The 23,613-nt window shown below is 47.1% G+C and overlaps 1 protein-coding gene across 3 annotated transcripts in view; it reads right to left on the bottom strand.

Annotated features, from left to right (window-relative positions):
• Positions 1-23,498, bottom strand: part of DYTN (dystrotelin) — a 30,639-nt gene extending 7,141 nt beyond the window's left edge. For all 3 annotated transcript variants that reach the window (XM_088675932.1, XM_088675942.1, XM_088675923.1), the window contains exons 1-13: positions 22,730-23,498; positions 21,614-21,688; positions 20,488-20,689; positions 18,368-18,453; positions 16,897-16,994; positions 16,239-16,310; positions 14,178-14,341; positions 13,394-13,505; positions 12,246-12,391; positions 10,440-10,614; positions 8,175-8,245; positions 5,439-5,598; positions 2,446-2,899 (exon numbers count right to left, since the gene is read on the bottom strand). In XM_088675932.1, the coding sequence (XP_088532058.1) occupies positions 2,446-2,899; positions 5,439-5,598; positions 8,175-8,245; positions 10,440-10,614; positions 12,246-12,391; positions 13,394-13,505; positions 14,178-14,341; positions 16,239-16,310; positions 16,897-16,994; positions 18,368-18,453; positions 20,488-20,689; positions 21,614-21,688; positions 22,730-22,748 (1,834 nt within the window). In that variant the 5' untranslated portion in view covers positions 22,749-23,498. The remainder of the gene's footprint in view (positions 1-2,445; positions 2,900-5,438; positions 5,599-8,174; positions 8,246-10,439; positions 10,615-12,245; positions 12,392-13,393; positions 13,506-14,177; positions 14,342-16,238; positions 16,311-16,896; positions 16,995-18,367; positions 18,454-20,487; positions 20,690-21,613; positions 21,689-22,729) is intronic.
• Positions 23,499-23,613: the final 115 nt, after the last annotated feature.

The raw sequence follows: 23,613 nt of genomic DNA, 5'->3' as shown, positions 1-23,613 counted from the left end.
ACTGAGCAAACAGGCCCACTAGGAAGTTCTCCTACAGAAGCCGCCTTGGAATGGATGGAAGCTGTGCACAAGCTCTTGCCATTAAATGGGGTTTCCATAGGAGAAGTGGATTGTGCCTACTGGGAAACGGGTTTGGCAACAATTCCCAAGTCAATATAAAATGATGTATGGCCATACGGGCTACTCTTCAATACCTTTCTAGTCTACTTTTTGAGAGCACCCTAATGTAGGCAGGAGGCATTTCCCACACCCAACGGCTGTACCAGCTGCAGTGACCACAACAGCAAAATCTGTTCAAGCAGTTCTGCTCTGTTTTGGCTAATACAGATTACTAATAACTATGGCACCTAGAGAGCTGGACCATAAAGAAGGCTGATCGCCGAAGAATTGATGCTTTTGAATTATGGTGCTGGAGGAGACTCTTGAGAGTCCCATGGACTGCAAGAAGATCAAACCTATCCATTCTGAAGGAAATCAGCCCAGAGTGCTCACTGGAAGGACAGATCGTGAAGCTGAGGCTCCAATATTTGGCCACTTCATGAGAAGAGAAGACTCCCTGGAAAAGACCCTGATGCTGGGAAAGATTGAGGGCACAAGGAGAAGGGGACGACAGAGGACGAGATGGTTGGACAGTGTTCTCGAAGCTACGAACATGAGTTTGACCCAACTGTGGGAGGCAGTGGAAGACAGGAGTGCCTGGCGTGCTATGGTCCATGGGGTCACGAAGAGTCGGACACGACTAAACGACTAAACAACAACAACAACAACATGGCACCTAGAGAATTGTCTGAGGTAGGAACGGGAAGATCAGCTTATTTCTCAACTGTGTCAGTTTCCCCATACACAAGTCTATTCCATGCCGTTTCTGCTCTGATCTGTGATTATTATTTTTTACAAACAAAACTTGCGGGAATATTTAGATGTTTCTCACAAAATACCTATTTTCTCTATAAATTCATCACTTCTGAACATATTTCATCCTAAACATATATTTTAAAATGCATCTTGGTACATTTTTGTGCTCTGAACTATATTGCCAACCTGGCGCCCTCCAGCTGGGACTGATGGGAATTGCAGCCCAAAATTCTTGGATGGCATCCGATTGGTGGAGGCTGGAAGTATTATGGCATGAACTTCTATAGGCAATGTTGGTTTCTTCAGCAGAGCTCCCTATGACATTTGAACACCTCTGCTGCATAATGACTTAGTTATGATATATTTTGTGCCGTCACAGATCCCTAACGAACAGGTCCACAGTCTGGTTGGGTAGAATGCCTGAATTTAGGACGCATGTTCTAGGCTTGATTCAAATTCTACTACATGGGCTAAATCCCAATTACTTCAGATCCACAATGGATCGGATTAGTAACGTACCCCTTTATAGCAATGGAAAGTATCACCAACTAGACTAGATTTATATTACCCAGCAGCACAATTATGCTGGTGCCCAGGGGTGTTTTATTTATTAAGAAACAGATGTGGAAGCTGACAGCTATTCTCCGTGACTTGCAGACCGTTCCTCTTCCTCGTTCCACAAGGGGCCTCGCTTTAATCAGCCAGGACATCTTCTCCTTCATAATCACTGCGTAGCTGTGGCATGGAAAATAGAATGCGGCAGCTAGACTGGTGACTGGGAGCGGCCGCCAAGACCATATAACACGGGTCCTGAAAGATCTACATTGGCTCCCAGTATGTTTCTGAGCCCAATTGCAAGTGTTGGTGCTGAGCTTTAAAGCCCTAAATGGCCTCGGTCCAGTATACCTGATGGAGCGTCTCCACCCCCATCGTTCAGCCCGGACACTGAGCTCCAGCTCCGAGGCCTTCTGGCAGTCCCTCACTGTGAGAAATGAAGCTACAGGGAACCAGGCAGAGGGCCTTCTTGGTCATGCTGTAGAATACCCTCCCATCAGATGTCAAAGAAATAAACAACTATCTGACTTTTAGAAGACATCTGAAGGCAGCCCTGTTTAGCGAAGTTTTTAATTTCTGATGTATAATAATAATAATAATTTATTTATTCCCCAGCCACTCTGGGCGGCTTCCAACAGAAAAATGAAATAAAATAATCTATTAAACATTAAACGCCTCCCTAAACAGGGTTGCCTTCAGATGTCTTCTAAAAATCTGGTAGCTGTTTTCCTCTTTGACATCTGATGGGAGGGCGTTCCACAGGGCGGGCGCCACCACCGAGAAGGCCCTCTGCCTGGTTCCCTGCAACTTGGCTTCTTGCAATGAGGGAACCGCCAGAAGGCCCTCGGTACTGGCCACTTTTTTATTATTAATATTCTGTTGGGAGCCGCCCAGATTGGTGGGGGAAACCCAGCCAGATGGACGGGGTAATAATAATAATAATAATAATAATAATAATAATAATAATAATAATAATAATAATTTAAAACTGAGTCGCAAATCAAATCAAGCCCTTTGAGCATTGAGAATTCTTACCTTGCCATACTGGGAGAGACAAGGCATCCTTCAACTTCATCATTAACTGTTGCAGTCCCTCCTCCTCCATCTGCATCTCATTATGAAGAGCTTCCGTTGCTGTGGAATAGTTAGGGCTTATGCTCCTAATCTCATTACTGAGGCAGTCCCTGTTTGCTTCAGAGCTGTATGTTAGTGGAGCAATTCTCTCTTGGGGGCTTTCATGATGAGCAACCTCAGGAGTTGCATTTGGGAAGAGTTGTGCTCTCAGCGTGTTCTCCGGTGACCCTCCTACGTTTCTGGCAAGAAGACCACCCTGTGGTTCCGAAAGCCACTTCCTTTTAATCCAAGAGGAGAGGAGCTCTGAAGACTTGTATTTTGAATATTCCACACGGTTGGGCTTTAACGAAGGGCAACCAGATCCAGCCTGGAGATTTCTGTCCTTCAAGGGCTCCTTGCTCCATATAGTGATGTTCTGCCAGTTTGCAAAGGAAATATGAGATGTGACTTAAAACGTTCATGTACGTGCAGAGAGAGAGGAAATCATCATTTGGAAAAAGCTATAGAGAAGGGTTGCACTAAATAAGTAACCTGGAAATTCCCTTGGATGGGTAGAGCAGCCTTCGCACACCCTCTCGATTAGTGATGGGCAAACTTTTGAGCTTGGTGTGTCAAAATTCGCCAAAAAACTGAGCATAACTCGGGTGGTGTGTCACTTCGAGAAAAAACCCACAATTTCACGATATTTATAGTTTAAATAACAAAAATGTATAACTGTAATATATAACTATATTTAATAAACCAAAAACTAATTATTTAACCAAACCAAACCAAAACCCCTTATTTATCACAAAGTGCCCAGAGTTGTTGAGCTTTTTGGGGGGAGCTGCTGGCCAAAGTTTTGGAGGTTTTTTTGGGGGGTGCAAAAGTTGCTTTGCTTTGGGGGGGATGCCGGTTGCCGGGCATGTGTGCACAATGCTTTGTCCTAGCTCAGGGGCAGTCTCACAACTGCCCCAATGACTATAAAGCACAAGATGATTGGATCTTAAAGGCCCAAGCAAGCTACTTTATTCAGAATCCTATTCTGATAGGTGTGATCCTGTGACATCCCCTCCACGTACAGGGCCACCTCCCCCTTGATAGATTCCCTTTTACGGCCACAGCTGCCCAATGACTGGCCCTGACAGTCCAACATGAATAAACTTGTTGGAATGGCAACTGTGACTCGTCAACTTTCCCACTGACCCCCTGAGTGATCCTGAGATTTTCTCAAATATTCCTGGACTTTAGCTTTTCACCTGTGAAATAAAGGCATCTGAGTTGAGCTTGTTTCACTGCTGAAAATAAAATAATAATAATAATAATAATAATAATAATAATAATAATAATATTTTTTTTATTTACACCCCGCCCATCTGACTGGGCGACTCTAATGACCTTAACCCAAAACCAGGCTGACATTGCTGCCAAATTAGGGGGGGGGACTCTCAGACGTGACCTAAATAACATTATGGTTACTCGAAGGTCATGCTAGCTCAGAGGAGATTTCGATTCTTTTCCTTTTGGACCATTGATCTCAATGGCATAGCATCATTGAATTTGAAATTTGCTTTGGTTGGAAAATCATGGCAGACATGAGCATTTGTACTGTACAACATTTCTTTCTTCCTGATTCAAAGAAAAGGTTTATTAGCACTTTTCTTGCTGCTTCGCCTCAACTTCAGAGTGAAAACTCTCTCCACGTTTCAGAGTCATTTAATCAGTTATCACAATTTGAGCCTCAATAAACAACTCCCATTATGATTCATAAAAGCCGGAGAGGATTAACAGCCCAAGGGGTAGCTGGCTTGGAAATGATTCTCAAAGTATTTAATGGAGGAAATCATATTGTAGATTTTAAAATTGCGTGGTGGCCAGAATGGGCGATTCACGCAATCAAATTGTTAGGGTCATCCTGCCGAAAAGAAATCGCGCCTATCCAATTGGAAATAATACTATAACTAAGGACATCGTTTAAAAAGCTGGGAAACGAAAGCAAGAGATCTTAAATCCTCCCAAAGGAATATATTATGCAAATCTGGCAATAGGTGTATATTAAATTTATTTCAGAAATAGGTGAGAAATAGGCAAAAGCTGAGAGACAAAACCTGGAAAATAATGGAGGTAGGCTTGTAAAGTCCTTGATCAAATCGTGCATGGAGCCCAAAGGAGGCACGAGCCAAAATTCCCTATGTGACTGCTTTCCTACTGTGTGGCTTTCAATTATGCTCATTATGGACTGAGCAGCATCTAGCCATTTAGGCCTAGTCCTCACTGAAGTGCCTGGGTCGTGTCACCTCAGACTGCAGGAGGAGACTCTCCCCAGGATGGGATGTTCCTCCATAAGATCGCTAGGTGCATGTTGGGGATGAAGCTAGTTTTAAATCTTTCTCTCCGACATCTTGGATTCTGTGTTGGAGGGATTTATTGGTCATTCATTGGGGTGGCGATGAGTCATGTGAGGCCCGTGTCTGCAGTTTCAAATACCATGCAAGGGAAAGCCAGGTCTTAGTCACGCCTTGGACTGCAAGAAGAGTCCCATGGACTGCAAGATCAAATCTATCCATTCTTAAGGAAATGAGCCGTGAGTGCTCACTGGAAGGACAGATCGTGAAGCTGAGGCTCCAATACTTTGGCCACCTCATGAGAAGAGAAGAATCCTTGGAAAAGACCCTGATGTTGGGAAAGATTGAGGGCACTAGGAGAAGGGGATGACAGAGGACGAGATGGTTGGACAGTGTTCTCAAAGCTACCAACATGAGTTTGACCAAACTGCGGGAGGCAGTGGAAGACAGGAGTGCCTGGCGTGCTATGGTCCATGGGGTCACGAAGAGTCGGACACGACTAAATGACTAAACAACAACAGTCACGCCTTGTGGATCCAGAAGGCCCCACTTGTGAAAAGAAACGAGATACTTCAAGCAATCAAGGGTGAATTGTCCCTAAGCAAAGAGCCGTTGGCCCCATTCTGTTACCTTAATTTCCTCTCTCATTTCCTGAAGCTCCAGCTTGAGGTTACCCTGGCTTCCCAATAGCTCACGGATCTTTGCTTGTAGTGCATGGTTTCTGTCTTCCTGAGCCGAGTGAAGGAGCTGTATTTTGCCCTTGCACTTGTTCAGTTGCTTCTTCAAGTACCTGCCAGGAAACACAAGGTTTCCAAACAAACAAAAATAATTAAATAAGGCAACAAGGGGAGCTTTCATATACTGTACTGTACTGGGTTTTGTGAAGGCAGACCAGGAAGCGCTGGGAGTCCAACGACTTAAGAAGTGTGTACCATATATACCAAAGACTTGTGTCTTTCTTACTGATGGTTGTTGTCTTTCAAGCTATCTTATCTTACCTCCAAAACTGCACTGCTCAGGTGTGCTTTCCGTGAGGTTATTCCAGAAAATAGCTTTCAGCTGATATGGAACATGGGTTCTACTTCTCAACAGGCTGCCAAGCAAACATCCCACCAGTGCACCTTTTTTCTGTGTGCTGCCTCTCCTGTTATATTTTATCAAAATCTATGTTGCTGGTTTTTATTATTAACAGCTTGGGCCATACATAACTTAGAGCAGGTGTGAGGGATTGGTCTTCGTTGGTGGGCTGGATCCAGATCTGGCTCATTCTCTGTGAGGTACGTAAGCCTGGCACTTGAGGCTGCCACCTGGCATCATTTCATTTCAGATGGTTCAACTTCAAATGAAGACTCAAGACTGTACTCAGGTTTAAGCACGAGGCTGCGAAGGGAGACTCTTAGTAGCTGCAGCTTGGATTCCACCCAGCGCTGTAAAGATTCCTGCTCAGAATTTGGCTTGCTTTTGGAGTTGAATTTCTGCCCAGTGCCCCACTTTCAGCAGGGATCAGTGTAGTAGTGTTGATGTTGTACTACCTGTGTTTGGCCTGTGGTGGCAGCAGAGTTATTTGGTTGCAATGGGACCCTTTCCCCAGTGGTGGCAGTATAGGATTATAATCTCCATTATGTCTGCATTGATGGCCCCTGGCCATTTAAAAATGAGCAGTTCGATAAAGTCTGCTCTTCCTGATGCCTGACTGTGAGGCAGATTCTTTAAGGATGCTTCCCTCACCAACAGGTTTAATTGAACAACAACACCAGAGCTTGGGACTTTTGTAGGCCCTTTGTCCTCCTAAAACAGCTGAACAGTAGAATACCTTGATTTTTTTTTGCCCAGTTTTCTTCAGTTTATTTAGGCAGGGTCCTTTTAGCTGCTACTGCCACTCCTGCTTGGTTGCCTGGGCAACCTTCCCCCACCGCCATGGCTACCTGTCATTGACTGGTTGGATGCAGAGGAATGGTGGGAGGAACCCTGCAGTGGAAGCCAACCCTAGCAAGAGTTGCATTGGACGCCAAATCCAAAAGATGCTGCATGCAACCCCACTGACCAAGGAACAATCAGAAGTGTACTTTAAAGCTCCCAATCACAGCCATGGCTTGACCAGGCCCACATCTGTTGTGACATCAGTTAGGATCCCAGGGGTGCCGACTTTGGCATGCAGGCTGGAGGTTCCCTATCCTTGTCTTAGATCAGGTATCCCCAAACTTCGGCCCTCCAGATGTTTTGGACTACAATTCCCATCTTCCCCGACCACTGGTCCTGTTAGCTAGGGATCATGGGAGTTGTAGGCCAAAACATCTGGAGGGCCGCAATTTGGGGATGTCTGTCTTAGATAATGCCCCCCCTCCCCCACTTCCGCACAGTCTTTAACATGAATCGAGCCTGCAAAGAGACAGTCTTGATGGCTGCGGAAATATTTCCCCTTGGAAACCCAACAACACGCATGAAACCTTTAAAAAATTTTTTTAAAAAACAAGTGCTATAACTTAGGGTTGCGCCAAATGTTTTGTTTCTTTAGCTGAAAGTTATGCATTGGCAGAGGGTGGGTTGTGAAGGAAATATTTCTCTGGGCTGCTTTGTTGCCAATTTCCCTTCTTAATTGCTGCTTCTGCTCCTTCTGCTCTTGGTTGCAATCCCAGCAACCACCTTAGTCAGGGATATTGTCATCACACGGCCAGATCGGATCAGCTCCAGCAGCGTCAGCATGTCATCCTAGTGATTTCCCCAACAGCCTATTCCAATTTCTGCCACAGAACTGAACAGATGTTAGGAAGGAAGCCTGGGGAGGAGCCCTACTTTGCACTGCTAGGTTGTGGGTTCGGTGACCAAGATGGCAAAAAATGGAGAGCGCCCAGTGCGTTTACATATGCATGTACGATTTGCTTCGCTATTCACTAAGCTAGCAAGGCAGGATGAATGTGATGGTCACTTTTCCCTTGCTTTCTTTGCTGCCAAGGGATTTTTTGTGCCGTTTCCTCTGGCGTCGCAACTCTTGCTGCTGCCCTTTTGTGATTGCAATCAAGGTGCCACCCCCACACCTGAACGGAAGTGCGAGAGATTACCTGCCTACTCTCTATTCGAGATGGACCCCCGGACACACCTATCACCCACTTCTCTGATCTAGCAGCCGAATCTGATTGATGATAAGTGCTGCCCCCCTTCAAGCCGGCTGAGCCACTTTGCTGCACTTGCTGCCGAGGCAGGGATGCAGAGACAAACACTCCTGAACGCCCAGGAAGTAAACCACTAATTGAATGCCCCATTCCTCCCACCCCAGCTATGCTCTCATCTGGGCTACATGGCTTCCACATGCTTTACAGTCCAAGGCTCAAGGATCTTAATCAAGGCTACAGACATCCGCATACCCACCTCCTCTCGCTCTGAAGGGCCTTGATGGATTCCTGTGTTTTAGCCAATTCCGCCTTAAGAGAAGCAAGTGCCTGTGGGAAGATGAAGGGGGGGGGAGTTCATAGCAGATGCACAAAATAGGCAAAAAGTCCTGTTTTGCTGGGCAGCTAGGCAAGAACTGCTGCCTTTAATTGTCCTCGCTATGTACTTCTGGTTAGAATGGGGAAAACAGAACGAGGTGTGTGTGTGTGGGGGGGGGTCACAGTCTAACACAGACATAGGCAAACTCGGCCCTCCAGATGTTTTGGGACTACAGCTCCCATCCTACCAGACTTGACTACTGCAATTCTCTCTACGTGGGGCTGCCCTTGAAACTGTCCCAGAAACTCCAGCGGGTGCAGAATGCTGCAGCGAGGCTCCTCACGGGGTCCCTGCCATGGGAGCATATTCACCCAGTGCTTTACCAGTTGCACTGGCTCCTGGTGGAGTATAGGGTCAGGTTCAAGGTACTGGTTTTGACCTTTAAAGCCCTTTGTGGCTTAGGGCCCTTGTATTTATGGGATCGCCTCTCCTGGTATGCCTCGCAGAGGACCTTAAGGTCCATGAATAACCATAGTTTAGAGGTCCCAGGCCCTAAGGAAGTCAGACTATCTTCCACCAGGGCCTTTTCAGTGATGGCTCTGATCTGGTGGATTGTTCTGTCCCATGAGACTAGGGCCCTACAGGATTTAACCTCCTTCCGCTGGGCCTGTAAGACAGAGCTATTCCGCCTGGCCTTTAATTTGAACGCAGCCTGATCTTTTATTTCCCTTTTCTTCCCCCCTCCTTCCTTTTTATGAAGATTACCCACTCTGGGACCCCACAGCTAATTCTCCCCTGGCTGCCTTGCTGGCCCAAGTAGGACTATTGTAGCCAGCTAGCCCTGGTGACTAAAGGTAAAGGTACCCCTGACCGTTAGGTCCAGTCGTGGACGCCCTTGGGGTTGCGTGCTCATCTCGCTCTATAGGCCGAGGGAGCTGGCGTACAGCTTCCGGGTCATGTGGCCAGCATGACTAAGCCGCTTCTGGCGAACCAGAGCAGCACACGGAAACGCCGTTTACCTTCCCACCAGAGAGGTACCTATTTCTCTACTTGCACTTTGACGTGCTTTTGAACTGCTAGGTGGGCAGGAGCTGGGAACGAACAACGGGAGCTCGCCCCATTGCGGGGATTCGAACCACCGACCTTCCAATCGGCAAGCCCTAGGCTCTGTGGTTTACACCACAGCGCCACCCGCGTCCCTAGCCCTGGTGACTATCTAATGTTTATTGGATGGATTTCCCCCAAATTGATTTTTGAACTTTGAATTTTATTGTTATTCATGCTTTTATCTTGTATTTTATGCTGCTTTTATGTTGTATTACAATTAAGTGTTTAAAATTTGTTTTTAGCTGCCCTGAGCCTGGGTTTCTGAACCGGGAAGGCCAGGGTATAAATAAAATTTATTATTATTATTATTATTATTATTATTATTATTATTAGAGGCTGCTTATCCCACAGAACCTTTATTATATTAAGAAAAAATATGCTTTTGTTCTTCCTTTATTCTTTATTTTTTCTCTCTCTCTTTGATTCTGTTATTTTGTTTCGTTTTTTTGTATTTGATTGATTTTTCTGATATTTGAGGATACCAAAAGGATAACTTTACATAATTATGTAAAGATGTTATATTACGTTATATGTTATATTAAGTTATATTATGTTCTGTTATATTTCTTTATATTATAATATGTTTAAAAAGGTAAAGGGACCCCTGACCATTAGGTCCAGTCGTGACCGACTCTGGGGTTGCGCGCTCATCTCGCATTATTGGCAGAGGGAGCCGGCGTATAGCTTCCAGGTCATGTGGCCAGCATGACAAAGCCGCTTCTGGCAAACCAGAGCAGCACATGGAAACGCCGTTTACCTTCCCGCTGTAGTGGTTCCTATTTATCTACTTGCATTTTGACGTGCTTTCAAACTGCTAGGTTGGCAGGAGCTGGGACCAAGCAACGGGAGCTCACCCCGTCACAGGGATTCGAACCGCCGACCTTCTGATCAGCAAGCCCTAGGCTCAGTGGTTTAACCTACCGCACCACCTGGGTCCATTATTATTATTAGAGGCTGCTTATCCCACAGAACCTTTATTATATTAACAAAAAATATGCTTGCGGGAATAAAATCAAATTTACACCATTTGCAGCTTACAAAGTATCAGCACATGCTGAGCTGGTGTTTATTGGAGCCCCAATGCTCAGCATTCATTACCTGACTGGATGTTTTCTCTTGACATAGTAGGCTACTGTCGTTCCCCATCGTCCGTCCTTGGGATACTTTGGCATCTAAAAGACTGCTTAACTGCCGGCCTAAAGTACTATGCACTGAGCAGACAGGATTAGGTGGCACATGCCGCCTTGAAGAAGTGGAATGACTAGAGCAGAAGCTGCAAAGATAAGGTAGAGAGGAATAAAATGAGATGCTGAACAAACTCCCTCCTCCCCTCATCCATATGGCAGCCAGAACATTTTCATATAAACAATGCTCTGGATCCAAATAACTGCACAGTTAGTTCTGCATGCGCAAGAGGTGTTTGGAAGTCTGATCAGAAGTCCCCCCTGCCCCGCCATGTTGCATATCAAATCCTCCTATCAAATTAAGAAGAGTTTGTTTGATTGCAACATCAAATGGCATGGGTGGGATATCTGCCATTCCAAGAAGAAGTCAAACACTGCAGTGAACACATGGAAGATTTTTGCATGCACCAAACTATCCCAGATGCAGGCTACATTTTAAGCATAGCTGAAGACCAGAGCGTGGTTTATGGCAACCGGCAGGCAGCTTGAGATACTAAAATATTACAAGGTTCTTCTGTTATTGAAGCAACTGAACTATTGGGAAGGAAACAAAAAATTCAGAAGACAGTGAAACTGGAGGGCGGCGGAAGATCCATTAATTAGCAAGTACGTACAAAAGCATCCACCATCAACAGAGGTATCTAATTCACAATCGTTATTTGGAAGCAGTAAAGTAAGAGGCAGCTTTCAGATGCAGCCACCCAATGCTGACTCAGGGGCAGGTACTGATGATAATCTCTGCCTCCAGCCCTGTAATTCCTTCTTGTTGGCAACTGTCTGTCTTGGGAGATCAAGGGCGTCTTAACCATTGGGCGTAGTGGCGCGGCGAGCCAGGGGGCCAAGCAGTGGAGGGCGCCAGGCGGAGAGTCCGGGGAGAGTCTGGGGAGGGGAGAGCGGGGAGGTAAACGAGGTAGAGCGGGAGCTTGGTGCCTGCATGCCTCCAGTGCTTGTTGGAGGCGGGAAGGCTCTGGATGTTTCCCCGCAGTCCGAAGCTCTCTCCCCTGGCTCCGCGTGGTGTGTGCTTGCATCCCAAGCTCTGCGCATAATAAATGTGACTCTCCCACCGCTCCCCCCATCCACTCTACCTCAAAAGATCCCCACGCTCGAGGCTACACGCTGCAACTGCTGCCCCCAGCGCCCCTCCCTCCTTCCCCTGCTTCTCAACCGCCTTGCACGGAGCCTGCCTCCTCCCGCTGCCCCCACCACCTCGGCACTCCTTCACACAAACCACGTTTCCTTCCCCTGCCCAATCCCCTCCCAGTCACGCTCTCTCTCCTCCGCTTCCTCCCCAAGCAAAAAACGCAAGCGGAGTTTGCAACGGAAACAAAGAGGAACATTTTCCATTTGCGTTGACCCCTCTGCAGATGAGGGAACGACGTCACCCTTAGGGATTCTGGAAATGCTTCTTTTCTTAATGGCCTGCTCAGCTCATAAAGCTGAGCACAGGGAAAGATCAAATGAAGGGAAAGCATTTTAACATGATGAAGCAACTCGTTACGAAGTTATTAGGCTGGAAGTGCAATACTGAAGCCCAGCTGAAGGCTAACCAGAGGCGGCCTTCTTCCCACGCTCAGTGAAACTGCAGGAAACCGAATTTCGGCTGACATTAGGCCAGGGTGGCAGGACTGTTGAGGAACGTGGTCTGGAGAGAATCCCAAGGGGCCAGACGAGAGAAGCAGCCTACGAGCTACAAACACACAGCATCGAATGATGCACTCACTGTGCACGGCTGTCAGGAGAGTAGCCTGCATCCCCCATCACCATCAAGGTCTTCCTTCTCAGAGCTTCCTTCCTCTCGCAGCGCCCTTGTAGCAAGTTGTTTCGGATGATGCGGAAAAACAACTTTGTCCTCTCCTTTGTGGACACCTGTCCAGGTGGCATGGCAATGGAGAAAGAAGGTGGATATACAAAAGAACAGCTAAGAATGTTAAGAGTTGGCCCAGGTAAGATATATGAGGGGCAATATGGGTTGGAGGGAGAAAGCTCCTTGGTTCATTTGGAAATGGTGAGGGGGGGGGGTGACGAGAGAGATATCTGTAATAGATGAGGAAGGGCTGCAGGAAAGGGGGGGGGGGGAATAAGATTAAAGTGGGGTTCTTGGAGGGAAATGGGGGAAGGTAAAGATTTGTTTATGTAAATACAATAACCAGCTGAGGGCCTTCTGGCGGTTCCCTCCCTGTGAGAAGTGAGATTACAGGGAACCAGGCAGAGGGTCTTTTTGGTAGTGGCACCCACCCTGTGGAACGCTCTTCCAGCAGATGTCAAGGAAATAAAACAGCTATCTGACTTTTAGAAGACATCTGAAGGCAGCCCTGTTTATGGAAGTTTTTAATGTTTGATGTTTGGTTGTGTTTTTAATATTCCGTTGGGAGTCGCCCAGAGTGGCTGGGGTATAAATAAATTTTTATTAGCATTAGTATTATTACAAAAACTAAAAACCACAAAATTATAAAAGCAGCCCCAAATAGCAGTATTAACACTACACCAGAAAGCTTTCATTCAGAAAGAAAACCACAGTTGCCTAGTGCCAAAAGGACAATGAGCCAGGTGTCAAGAGAATCTCTGTGAGGAGAGGACTCCACAAATGGGGTGCCACCACTGCAAAGGCCCTCTCTTTCTGATAGGCACCCACTTTGCCTTAGATCAGGGGTGGGGAAACCTCCAGCCCTGGGACCCGTGTTCAGAGATTGGGGTGGTGTGCAACAATATATTGTGGCTAAAATATCATCCTTTCATTTCCTAGGAAATAACTATTTCTTAACACGAATCAATCTGATGCATGTCAGAATGCAAAGCTTAGCACCAACCACCCAGTTAACTCAGCATTCAGTAGACTAAGCAATAGAAGTGAATGGGTCCATGACTAACCGGCACACAGTGCTCCATCACAGGGTGATATTTCTTGTGGGGTTTGCAGAGTTGTCCAGTAAAGAAACAGACTTGGCAAATGTCAAAGTTCAGGCACTTCAGGCAACGATATCTGGCCAGACAAGAAAAGAAAAACTAGTAAAGACCAGTAGGGATGAGGAAAGAAATGCAATTCAGTTTGCATTTACAGCAAATTTATTAAATCAAATCAAAATGAGAACTAGAACGCAGCCATCCTTCCAAATTCACACTTATCTGAATTTTGTGGTGCGGTTGTCCAGCCAATGTTTACAAAAATGCACATATTACCGGGGGGAGGAGGTATGCATCAAAATTAAGATACTAGTAAAAGTAATATTCAGGAATGTATTACATTGAGAGAAACTGCTAGGGGGAAATGTGCACATTTGCTAACACTACAAAAATGCGTTTGTTAGGCGAAATCTGCACTAAAATGTTGAAGAATTTTCAGGAGGGATTTTTAAAAAATCTGCAAATTGCTGCAGAAATGTGGAAAACTGGATTTAAGATTGGAAAAAATGAGAAATAAAATGAGAAACTGACTTATCCTCCTATTCCTAGTGGGAGATTCACAGAAATGGTTCGATTCGCTTGAGAGGAATATCCATGAGTAAATGAAACAATAAACACCAAACGAGAATTTCCTATAGCTCCATGAAACTAGATTCAGCCATCCCTCAAAACTAGATTTTTTTGTGTGCAATTAAGTGGCTGAATCTGTGAATAGCACTGGCCTAGTTATTATGATCGTGATACAACACACCTTAGGCCAGTGATGGGAAATCTCTTGCAGATGTTACATTTGACCTGGTGTTTGACCATTTCTGTTGCTGACAATCTGTAGCAGGTGGGGAGCCAGAGGAGGATGGCAGGTTCAGACTGGAGCCAAGCTAAGAACCTCTCTTCATCAACTGCAGAACCCAGAACCTGAAAGAAGAGAACACTAGTTGTCAGGGTTGTAGTGACTACTCTTGAGTAACGACCTTCCCCATGCTTGTCTTTCAGACGTTTTTATTGGTGCACATTATTTACAGTGTAACGAACTGCTGATTCCAAGTCTACCCACTCGAGTCAGATTCCTGCACTGCCCCCCTCCGCGTTCTGGACCAACATAAAAGCCTCTGAACTGAAAAGTGCCTCCCTTTCCTCCTCAATTCCGGCGTCGGGGGACGGGTCTTCTGTCTGACCGATTGATTCCTGTCCTCTCTTTCTGCCTCCCTCTCTTCCTGCCTATGGAGCAGGGGCTCTTGGATGTTGCCAGAGCCCTGGCACTCCCTCTCCGTTTCCTGACTTCCTCCATCAGACCCTTCGCTCTCATGACTGCTGGGAGACTGGCTGCTTCAGATGAAGGGGGGTTCTCTTTAAGCCCTCCCCCTTACACTAGTCCTTAGCTCAAACAAGAACTTTGTCTCAGGCACAACGTGTAGCACAAAGTCTGACTTTCCGTTGGGAAAAAATCACTCTAAAAACTAACCCACAGGTTTTCTACGAGTCTGTGTTGAAATCTCATCTATAATTGCGAAAGAATCCAAATAAGACATACTTAAGAGACCCATTAAAATCAATGCTCTTAGGTTAGCCCTCTCGCTGATGTCAATGGGTCTACTCTATGACTCAGTTGAAGACAACTCTCTGGTTTTGGAGCGAATCTCTATCATGGCCAGGGCAACTCAGGCGGCAGAATCCACAGCAGCACCCCACCCCCTCATTTCTGATGTAGATCTTCACTCACCACTTCTTCCTGGCGGGGAGGGCGGCACCAGTTTAGTGATTCACCTCAGGTGCCAATGGCTGCTAAATCAGGCTGGGGGTCCTTGAAATGGAGAGGCTGCTCTCACGGAGGGTGGAGAAAATAACTGAGAAAGAGCTGCAGTTCTTACACAGCTCTCTTGCCGAAGCAACAACTCAGTTCTGCTCTTATGGAGTCTCCAGCCCAGGCATCCCCAAACTTCGGCCCTCCAGATGTTTTGGACTACAATTCCCACCATCCCCTACCACTAGTCCTGCTAGCTAGGGATCATGGGAGTCGTAGGCCAAAACATCTGGAGGGCCACAGTTTGGGGATGCCTGCTCCAGCCTGAGTCTTGCATGGAACAATCCAGGCAGGGCTGACCCACCCATGGGGCAAGGTGTGGTGACTGCCTCAGGCGCCAGGATTCACAGGGGCAGCAGATCCTAATGTCGATCTTTATTTTCCCCTTGTTCCTGGTGAAGATCTTCACTCAGCCCTCCTTCCCTGGTGGGGAGGTGCCATTTTGTGGTTCGCCTCAGGTACCAAAATGTATTGGGCCAGCCCCGTATCCAGGGTACCAGTGAAGGCGCTACTGAGGCCATTGCTCAAAAACAGGGGTCAGCAAACTTTTTCAGCCGGGGGCCAGTCCACCGTCCCTCAGACCTTGTGGGGGGCCAGACTATATTTGGGGGGGGGGGAATGAACGAATTCCTATGCCCCACAAATAACCCAGAGATGCATTTTAAATAAAAGGGCACATTCTACTCATGGAAAAAATTCTGATTCCCGGACCGTCCACAGGTTGGATTTAGAAGGCGATTGGGCCGCATCCAGTCCCCGGGCCTTAGTTTGGGGACCCCTGCTCAAAAAGGACAGAATGTCTTTTGTGACAGTGATAGCGGTCCTCATCAAGGTCCATACGATGCGAGCTTAATTGGATCTGGTCTCTTACAGTTCAGGAAATCACTCTGTTTTGTGACAGAAGAATGAAGGGACTGTGCAATTAAGTACTATAACTCAGAAGTGCATTTTCTGCCAGTGAAGATGGTTATATATGACCCAAGCTACATTTGATACTGTATTTTAACTTACCCCACTGAAACAACTCTTCACTGCAATTTCCACGTTGGACAGGTTACGGCATTCTCCCACGACTGCCAGGATCTGCAAAACACATTGTCACCCTCAGCAAAAGACCACCGCCATCACACGGAATGAGAAGAGGCTATATAAAAATAAAGGGAACTGAAAAAGGCATTTCTGCCCTGACAACAGATGGTGGGTTTTATTTAAGGTGTCACACCTGAAACTTTAACTCTGTGCATGTATGTTGGCATGTCAGTGTGTTGTCATGACCTAGGACTCTGGCTGAGGGGAAGAGGCTAAGGATTGAGAGGGCATATTAGACTGGGATTTAGCTTCAAAATCAGCCTTTAAGAGCCCTTCCTCTTCAGGAGTTCTGGCACCGAGGGAGGCCATGATGACAGTGCCTCGCTCCCATCCAAGGGTCCCCAGAATCTGATGTCTGTCCTTTCTTAACTAGCTGATTCATTCCTCCTTGTCTCACCCTCTCTGATCTGCACACCTCATTTTTCCTATCTCTCAGTATTCTAGGAGACTCTGAAGTGAACAAACAGGGATGCTTTGGGAATATCCATCAATCAGTTATCCATGTTAGGGCCATGTAGTTTTTCTCACCCGTCTCCTTCAGGAGATTCACCACTTCTCCATTTCCACGTTGCTGAATTACCTGGAGCAAGTCTGTTAGCAGGTTCCGCACACCATTTCGAGAAATATGAGTCTGGCTGCCGCTCCTTCCTGCACAGGTTGCGTAAAGCTGAAAGAGAGCTGACAGTACCAGAGAATATCAGTCAGAATTCCTGCAGAGTCAAGAGAGTCATTTCCTAGCCTGCGTTCTTCCAGATAATAATAATAATAATAATAATAATAATAATAATAATAATAATAATAATTTATTATTTATACCCTGCCCATCTGGCTGGGTTTCCGCAGCCACTCTGGGCAGCTTCCAACAGAAAAATAAAACACAGTAATCTATTAAACATTAAAAGCCTCCCTGAACAGGGCTGCCTTCAGATGTCTTCTAAAAGTCTGGTAGTTGTTTTCCTCTTTGACATCTGTTGGGAGGGCGTTCCACAGGGCAGGCACCACCACCGAGAAGGCCCTCTGCCTAGTTCCCTGCAACTTGGCTTATCGCAACGAGAGAACTGCCAGAAGGCCCTCGGTGCTGGACCTCAGTGTCCGGGCAGAATGATGGAGGGGGAGACGCTCCTTCAGGTATACTGGACCGAGGCCTTCAGGTATACTGGACTGGACCGATATTTGGAGCTGAATGCATGAGACACAATCATGAACCTGGGTCTCCTCAGTCCTAACCCAGCCCTCTAACACAGGCACCCCCAAACTTGGCCCTCCAGGTGTTTTGGGACTACAATTCCCATCATCCCTGACCACTGGTCCTGCTAGCTAGGGATGATGGGAATTGTAGTTCCAAAACATCTGGAGGGGCGAGTTTGGGGATGCCTGCTCTAACCGCTATAACACCCTGGTACAGCGACATGGCATGATGACACAATTACTTACAATCCAACATGGGAGTGGAATTTATTTAAGCTTGTCCGTTTCACTTCGCTTAGTGCACTTGACTGTGTGCTGGTATCTGAAGAAGTGTGGATGCACACGAAAGCTCATACCAATGACAAACTTAGTTGGTCCCAAAGGTGCTACTAGAAGGAATTTTTCTATTTTATTTTTATTTTGCTGCACTGCAGATTTTGTCTCTCTGCCATTTCCTTACTATACTCAGCCTTTGCCTCGAGGAACGGTAATTTTGGGTAATAATGGCACCCTGAGTGAGGTCCAAACTTGGCGCCCCAATGGATCTTCTCAGTTATGGATCTTCTCGATTTTGCACCCCCTCGGCTCAGCATCTCGTGCGGGGGAACCACTTCCACCGCCCTAAATCCAGCACTGCTTGCCTCTACTGATGCAAAAAGGGAAACTGAGAGGTGTAGAGGAAAAGAGAAGCTGCATTTATTTCATTTTTCACATTTTCGTCTGCGCAATTCATTTTTCACATTTTCGTCTGCGCTTAGCAAGACTTGATTGCTTACTGTGCAAAAAAAAAAGTGTGTATGTTTGTCAGCACTCTGAGCCTAACTTCTTGTGGAGAATAAATACAGAAGAGCAATACTGCTTACCTCTATATTTGGTAAGCAGGCCATCCCCTGAGAGAGCAATTAGAGCAGCTGCAGCTGATCGGGGCTGGATAAAGCCCACTCCATTCCTACAATGGAAGAAAAAGGGGGCATGAAGCAAGAGGGAGACCAACAGCTTCTACATGAGCTATCTACCAAATTTGGAATCTGAAGTCCCTTTTCCTGACCAAAAAAAGGAGAAAGGTTCTACACCAGACCAGTGCCAGGAATCTGCAGCTCTCTAAATGCTTGTTTTATTTATTTGTATGCTGCCTTTCCACAATGAGCTGTACTTGAGGTGATTTACAACAAAATGCAAGAGGTGTGGGTGGGGAAGTCAATGTACAAAACGAGACAAATTCAAACGGGAGAAAAACCAACAATTAAGAAAACACAGGACCGACCCCCCCCATGCTGCTACTTCTGTGTCTTTATGATGCTGAGCTCCCAGTACTTCCTCCTCTCAGTAAGCGATAGTGTTACTTGGCATCAAGAAACCAGGTGTGCGATGTCACCCCCTCAGCCAATCTCTGCTAGGCACAGGTTGCCCACCCTAGGTCTAGAGCAGTGGTTCCCAACCTTTTTTTTGGGTTATGCCCCACCTAAGCACCTCTAAAATCCTGATGCCCCCCTCCTAGTACATATAATTCTTATTATTCAAAAATTGAACTCCCATTCACGTGGAGGAAGCTAAAAGGCCATTAAAGGCAAAGGGACCCCTGACCGTTAGGTCCAATCGTGAACGACTCTGGGGTTGCGGCGTTCATCTCGCTTTACTGGCCGAGGGAGCTTCCAGGTCATGTGGCCAGCATGACTAAGCCGCTTCTGGCGAAACCAGAGCAGTGCATGGAAATGCCATTTACCTTCCCGCCTATTTATCTACTCTGATGTGCTTTCGAAACTGCTAGGTTGGCAGGAGCAGGGACTGAGCAACGGGAGCTCACCCTGTCATGGGGATTCAAACCGCAGACCTTCTGATCGGCAAGCCCTAGGCTCTGTGGTTTAACCCACAGCGCCACCCGCGTCCCATTAAGGCCATGAACTTGGTCTAACTCATTTTCGAATTGCGCCCCCCCCTGTGTGTGGGGTGCCCCACATTGGGAACCACAGGTCTAGAGCCCATTACTGGGGCCATGATATCATAACCTGCAACCAGAAAACAAGCCAATATGTGTAGGTAGAGATACGGTACATGCCATGCAAAAATCACCTCTAAGGGTTATTTTCTGCACCTGTCGATCTGAAAACTGGGCCTAGTTTGGAATTGCCATATATATAACCATGGATTTTTTTTAAAAAAACAAATGAACCAGGCATTTTTGCATCAAAAGGTGAAGCTGCCATAAATCTACCACGAGACACTCAGGCCTGGTGCATCCATTTAGGCGGACTAGGCCATTGCCTAGGGCACCAAAATGGAGGGGGCGCTGCCGAGCCTGCCCCGCAATACCCCCGCGCCGCCGCCCCCCACCGGCTCACTCCCCGAGGAGCTCAGAGCGTCCCCTCCACAGGCAGGAGGAGCGCGAGCCAAAAGGAGAGCTCAGCGCCCTCCCGCCTATGGAGGGGATGCCGAGAGCTCCCCAGCGGCGGAGGCCGCAGCGAGCGAGCGACGGTGGTGGTAGTGGCAGCAAGCGCCTGCAGCCGAAGCCTTCAGCTATGGGCGCTGCCGCCGCCGCCCACCCGCCCGCTCACTCACCGAGGAGCCCCCAGAGTCCCCTCCACAGGCGGGAGGAGCGCAAGCCAAAAGGAGAGCTCAGCGCCCCCCCGCCTACGGAGGGGACGCTGTGAGCTCCCCAGTGGCTGTAGTGAGCAAGCGGCGGCAGCGCCCGTAGCTGAAGCCTTCAGCTATGGGTGCTGCTGCCGCCGCTGCTGCTTGCTCGCTGCAGCCGCCGCTGCTGAGGAGCTCAAAGCGTCCCCTCCACAGGCGGGAGGGCGCCGAGCTCCCCCCTTGGCCCGCGCTCCTCCCGCCAATGGAGGGGACGCAGGGGCATCAGCAGCGTGCGTGCGTCATGATGCGTGCGTCATGATGCAAGCGCCCAGGGGGGCGCCAGAAAGTGTTTTGCTTAGGGCACAAAAAGCCCTAGCACCGCGCCTGGAGACACTAGGTGTCTCTGTGTTGTCACCTGTCATACGCAGAGGTCAGGAGGCTCAGAGTTAGTTCGGCCGCCTCTGGCTCCACCTGGCCTGGTTTCTCTAATCTGGTTCTCTTAAACAGCTCCTTTAGCAGTCGCATGAGCTGCTCCACGGAGAGAGGCTTCTGCTTCTCTGCCCGGCATTTGTGGTTTGGCAGGATTTGCTGAACCGAAGAGACGTCAATCAACCTGACTGAAAAATAAAGCAACAAATTAATTCCGAAGGCCCACCAGCTCAACTCCAAATGAAGTAATTGCCATTCATTATTTCAGCTTCTCACGCTGCGTGGTTCATAGACCTCCTCCAAGTTAACTCAGATTTTGTAACTCTTATTGTGTTCAGGAATCACAATAAACCATGGTTTTAACAATGGTGGGAATGAGTGTAGGCTTTTGCATTTCCGGTCCTCTTCTGGCACAGCTGTTAGGAGGAGTCTGGAAGCTTTCATCCCCCCCCCCTTTCCATTAATTACAGCTTGTCATGTCACCTGAATTTGGACAAACTGTGATTAATCTTAACTGTGGTTTGTTTGAAACAAGCTAACTTCAAGCTGAGGCTGAGGCTCCAATACTTTGGCCACCTCATGAGAAGAGAAGAATCCTTGGAAAAGACCCTGATGTTGGGAAAGATGGAGGGCACTAGGAGAAGGGGACGACAGAGGAGGAGATGGTTGGACAGTGTTCTCGAAGCTACGGACATGAGTTTGACCAAACTGCGGGAGGCAGTGCAAGACAGGAGTGTCTGGCGTGCTATGGTCCATGGGGTCACGAAGAGTCGGACACGACTAAACGATTAAACAACAACAACAACTTCAAGCACTGGATTGTGAAGCTGGTTTGATTATCAAACAATAGTTAGGATTATCTGCAATTTACGATTTGGATAATATGCTAAACTGTGGTTAAGCCAAAACTGAAGCGAAAGTTTCTTATCTCTGGTTGGGAACTTCAATGGTGCTTCATTTCTTTAGGTATCCTTCCCACCTGTTTATGCAGATGAAAACATAATACTGTATGCTGAACCCTGGAGACCCTTAGAGCCATGCATTACAGGTTCAACGCTGGGTCCAACTCACCTCCTACCAAGTTGCACAGGAGGCCGGACTATTACACTTACGTTGGCATAGGCTTTGCACAGCACGGAGCTTCAGGGCTGTTCTGTAGACAGAATTCTCAACGGTATTCAGAGCCTCTGTGAAGAGAATGCAGAACATTATTTTTATTATTATTTTATTATTTATATCCCGCCCATCTGGCTGGGTTTTCCCCGCCACTCTAGGCAGCTTCCAACAATTACCAACATTGCCCAGCTGGGATAACTGACTAGGTCCCAGCATTGCCCAGCCGGGAGAACTGACTAGGTCGCACCATTGCCCAGCCGTGAAAAATGACTAGGCGGCAGGCAACAACCAACTGAATATGGGCCTTTTACGGGGCCGTGCCTTTGGGTAGGATAAATGTGTTGGGGGGGTGAGGGGATTTCACATAACACGCGTGGGTAGGGGAGTCTGGGTTGGGACAGGGCAAAATTTTACAGAACATGCGTATTGGAGGGGAATGATTGTGGGCAAAATGAAGGGAGACTCTGAAGGTGAGGGGACTCTGAAGGGAGACTTTGAAGGTCCATTTAACAGAAAAAGGTCCATTTAACACAAAAAGCCACAGCAACGCCTGGTTGGGGGTTGGGGGAGAAGGAGGGGACGGGATAGGTCAGGACACGGTGGGACCAGTCACAGGGATGACACGGGAGTGGAGGGAAGAGGGGGCATGATACGTCATGGGATGGGACAGGTTGGGGGGAATCACAGGGAAAACCCGGGGTGGGGGGGGGAGGGGTGGGATACGTCATGGATCGACACAGGGTGGTGGCAGTCACAGGGATTAGCCACCGCAATGCGTGGCAGGGCCAGCTAGTTCAATATATTTTTCAAAACATTTTTTGAAAAAGCATTTTCATTGAGCTTTTTTTTATATGTGTGTGTCTGGATTCCACTAGAGAGACATAGCCTGGACGTGTGCCACAGGGAATGCAGGAGGGTGTGTGTGTGTGTGTGTGTGTGTGTGTGTCTGTGATGTGTGTGCATGAGGAAACTTTTTTTCCTGGGTGGGCCCCTCTGCTTTAAAAGCAAACCAAACATTCAGACAAAGATCCAGTTCCATTTGTAATAGGAGGCCAACGTATTAGATAACTCATAACTTTTGGAGGCGCATAAGGCACCTTTTTAATATTTACCTTGTTGGTCCAGATCCATCTTACTCAACTTGGAGACAGGAAAACAAACTGTGGTGTCCCTGTAAGTAAATGAACTATGATAGAAAGTTGCAGCTTTCAAGCAGCCACAAGAAAATACACAAGCGGCACAACACAAGCAAGGGCACAGAGTGAGCAGCCTAGCTGGAACTAGATCTCGAACTCGTGTCCTGGAAGACCAAACAGCAAAGGTGAGAATCAGTGCAGCTCATTCAGTGCTAAGTAATGATCGGTAATACCTCTTATTTATGATAGGTCCAATAACAATACTAAGATATAATGTCTCCATAACAAATTTGTAAATAATTTTAATTTTAAGCACCCCCGGAATTGAAGAAATGCATGGCACTATACGGCTGATCATACTAGTGAACTGAAATGTGTTCAAAATGCTTGCCAATGGGACCCTTCAAACACTGATTAAAGAAAGAAAAGGCAGTCAAAAGAAATTATATAGGCAAAGCAATGCCAGCCTTCTCATTACAGTTCTGAATGACTCAAAATGCACTGTGTGATAAGGAAAAATACGGCAGTGCCATTTGTTTGTGTAAAAAAGAGCTATATCTGACATTTCAGTAAAGTGTGGCTTACCACAACACACAAGGAACCAGTTTCAACTGAGGCTCTTTCCTGGGCCTTTTACACACATACAAACCATCCCTTTCCCAGGTCTTTCTTTATCACTACACAGGTTTCAGGATCCTCAGGTGCAAAGGTGAGGGATCAGTGAAGAAGGTAGTTCTGCTGCAGCCTGGAAATACCACATGAAGAGCGAAAGGTAAAGTACATTAATCAAAAATATCACCTCCGTCATCCTTTCTTTCACTCTGCTGCAACCGCATACACGAGATCTCCTTAAGGGAAGA

Source organism: Zootoca vivipara, chromosome 1, assembly GCF_965207765.1.
Source record: "Zootoca vivipara chromosome 1, rZooViv2.hap1.1, whole genome shotgun sequence".
In the NCBI taxonomy this organism is placed as follows: domain Eukaryota; kingdom Metazoa; phylum Chordata; class Lepidosauria; order Squamata; family Lacertidae; genus Zootoca; species Zootoca vivipara.
The sequence above is the reverse complement of the archived record's forward strand: the minus strand, read 5'-3'. Positions and strand labels throughout refer to the sequence as shown.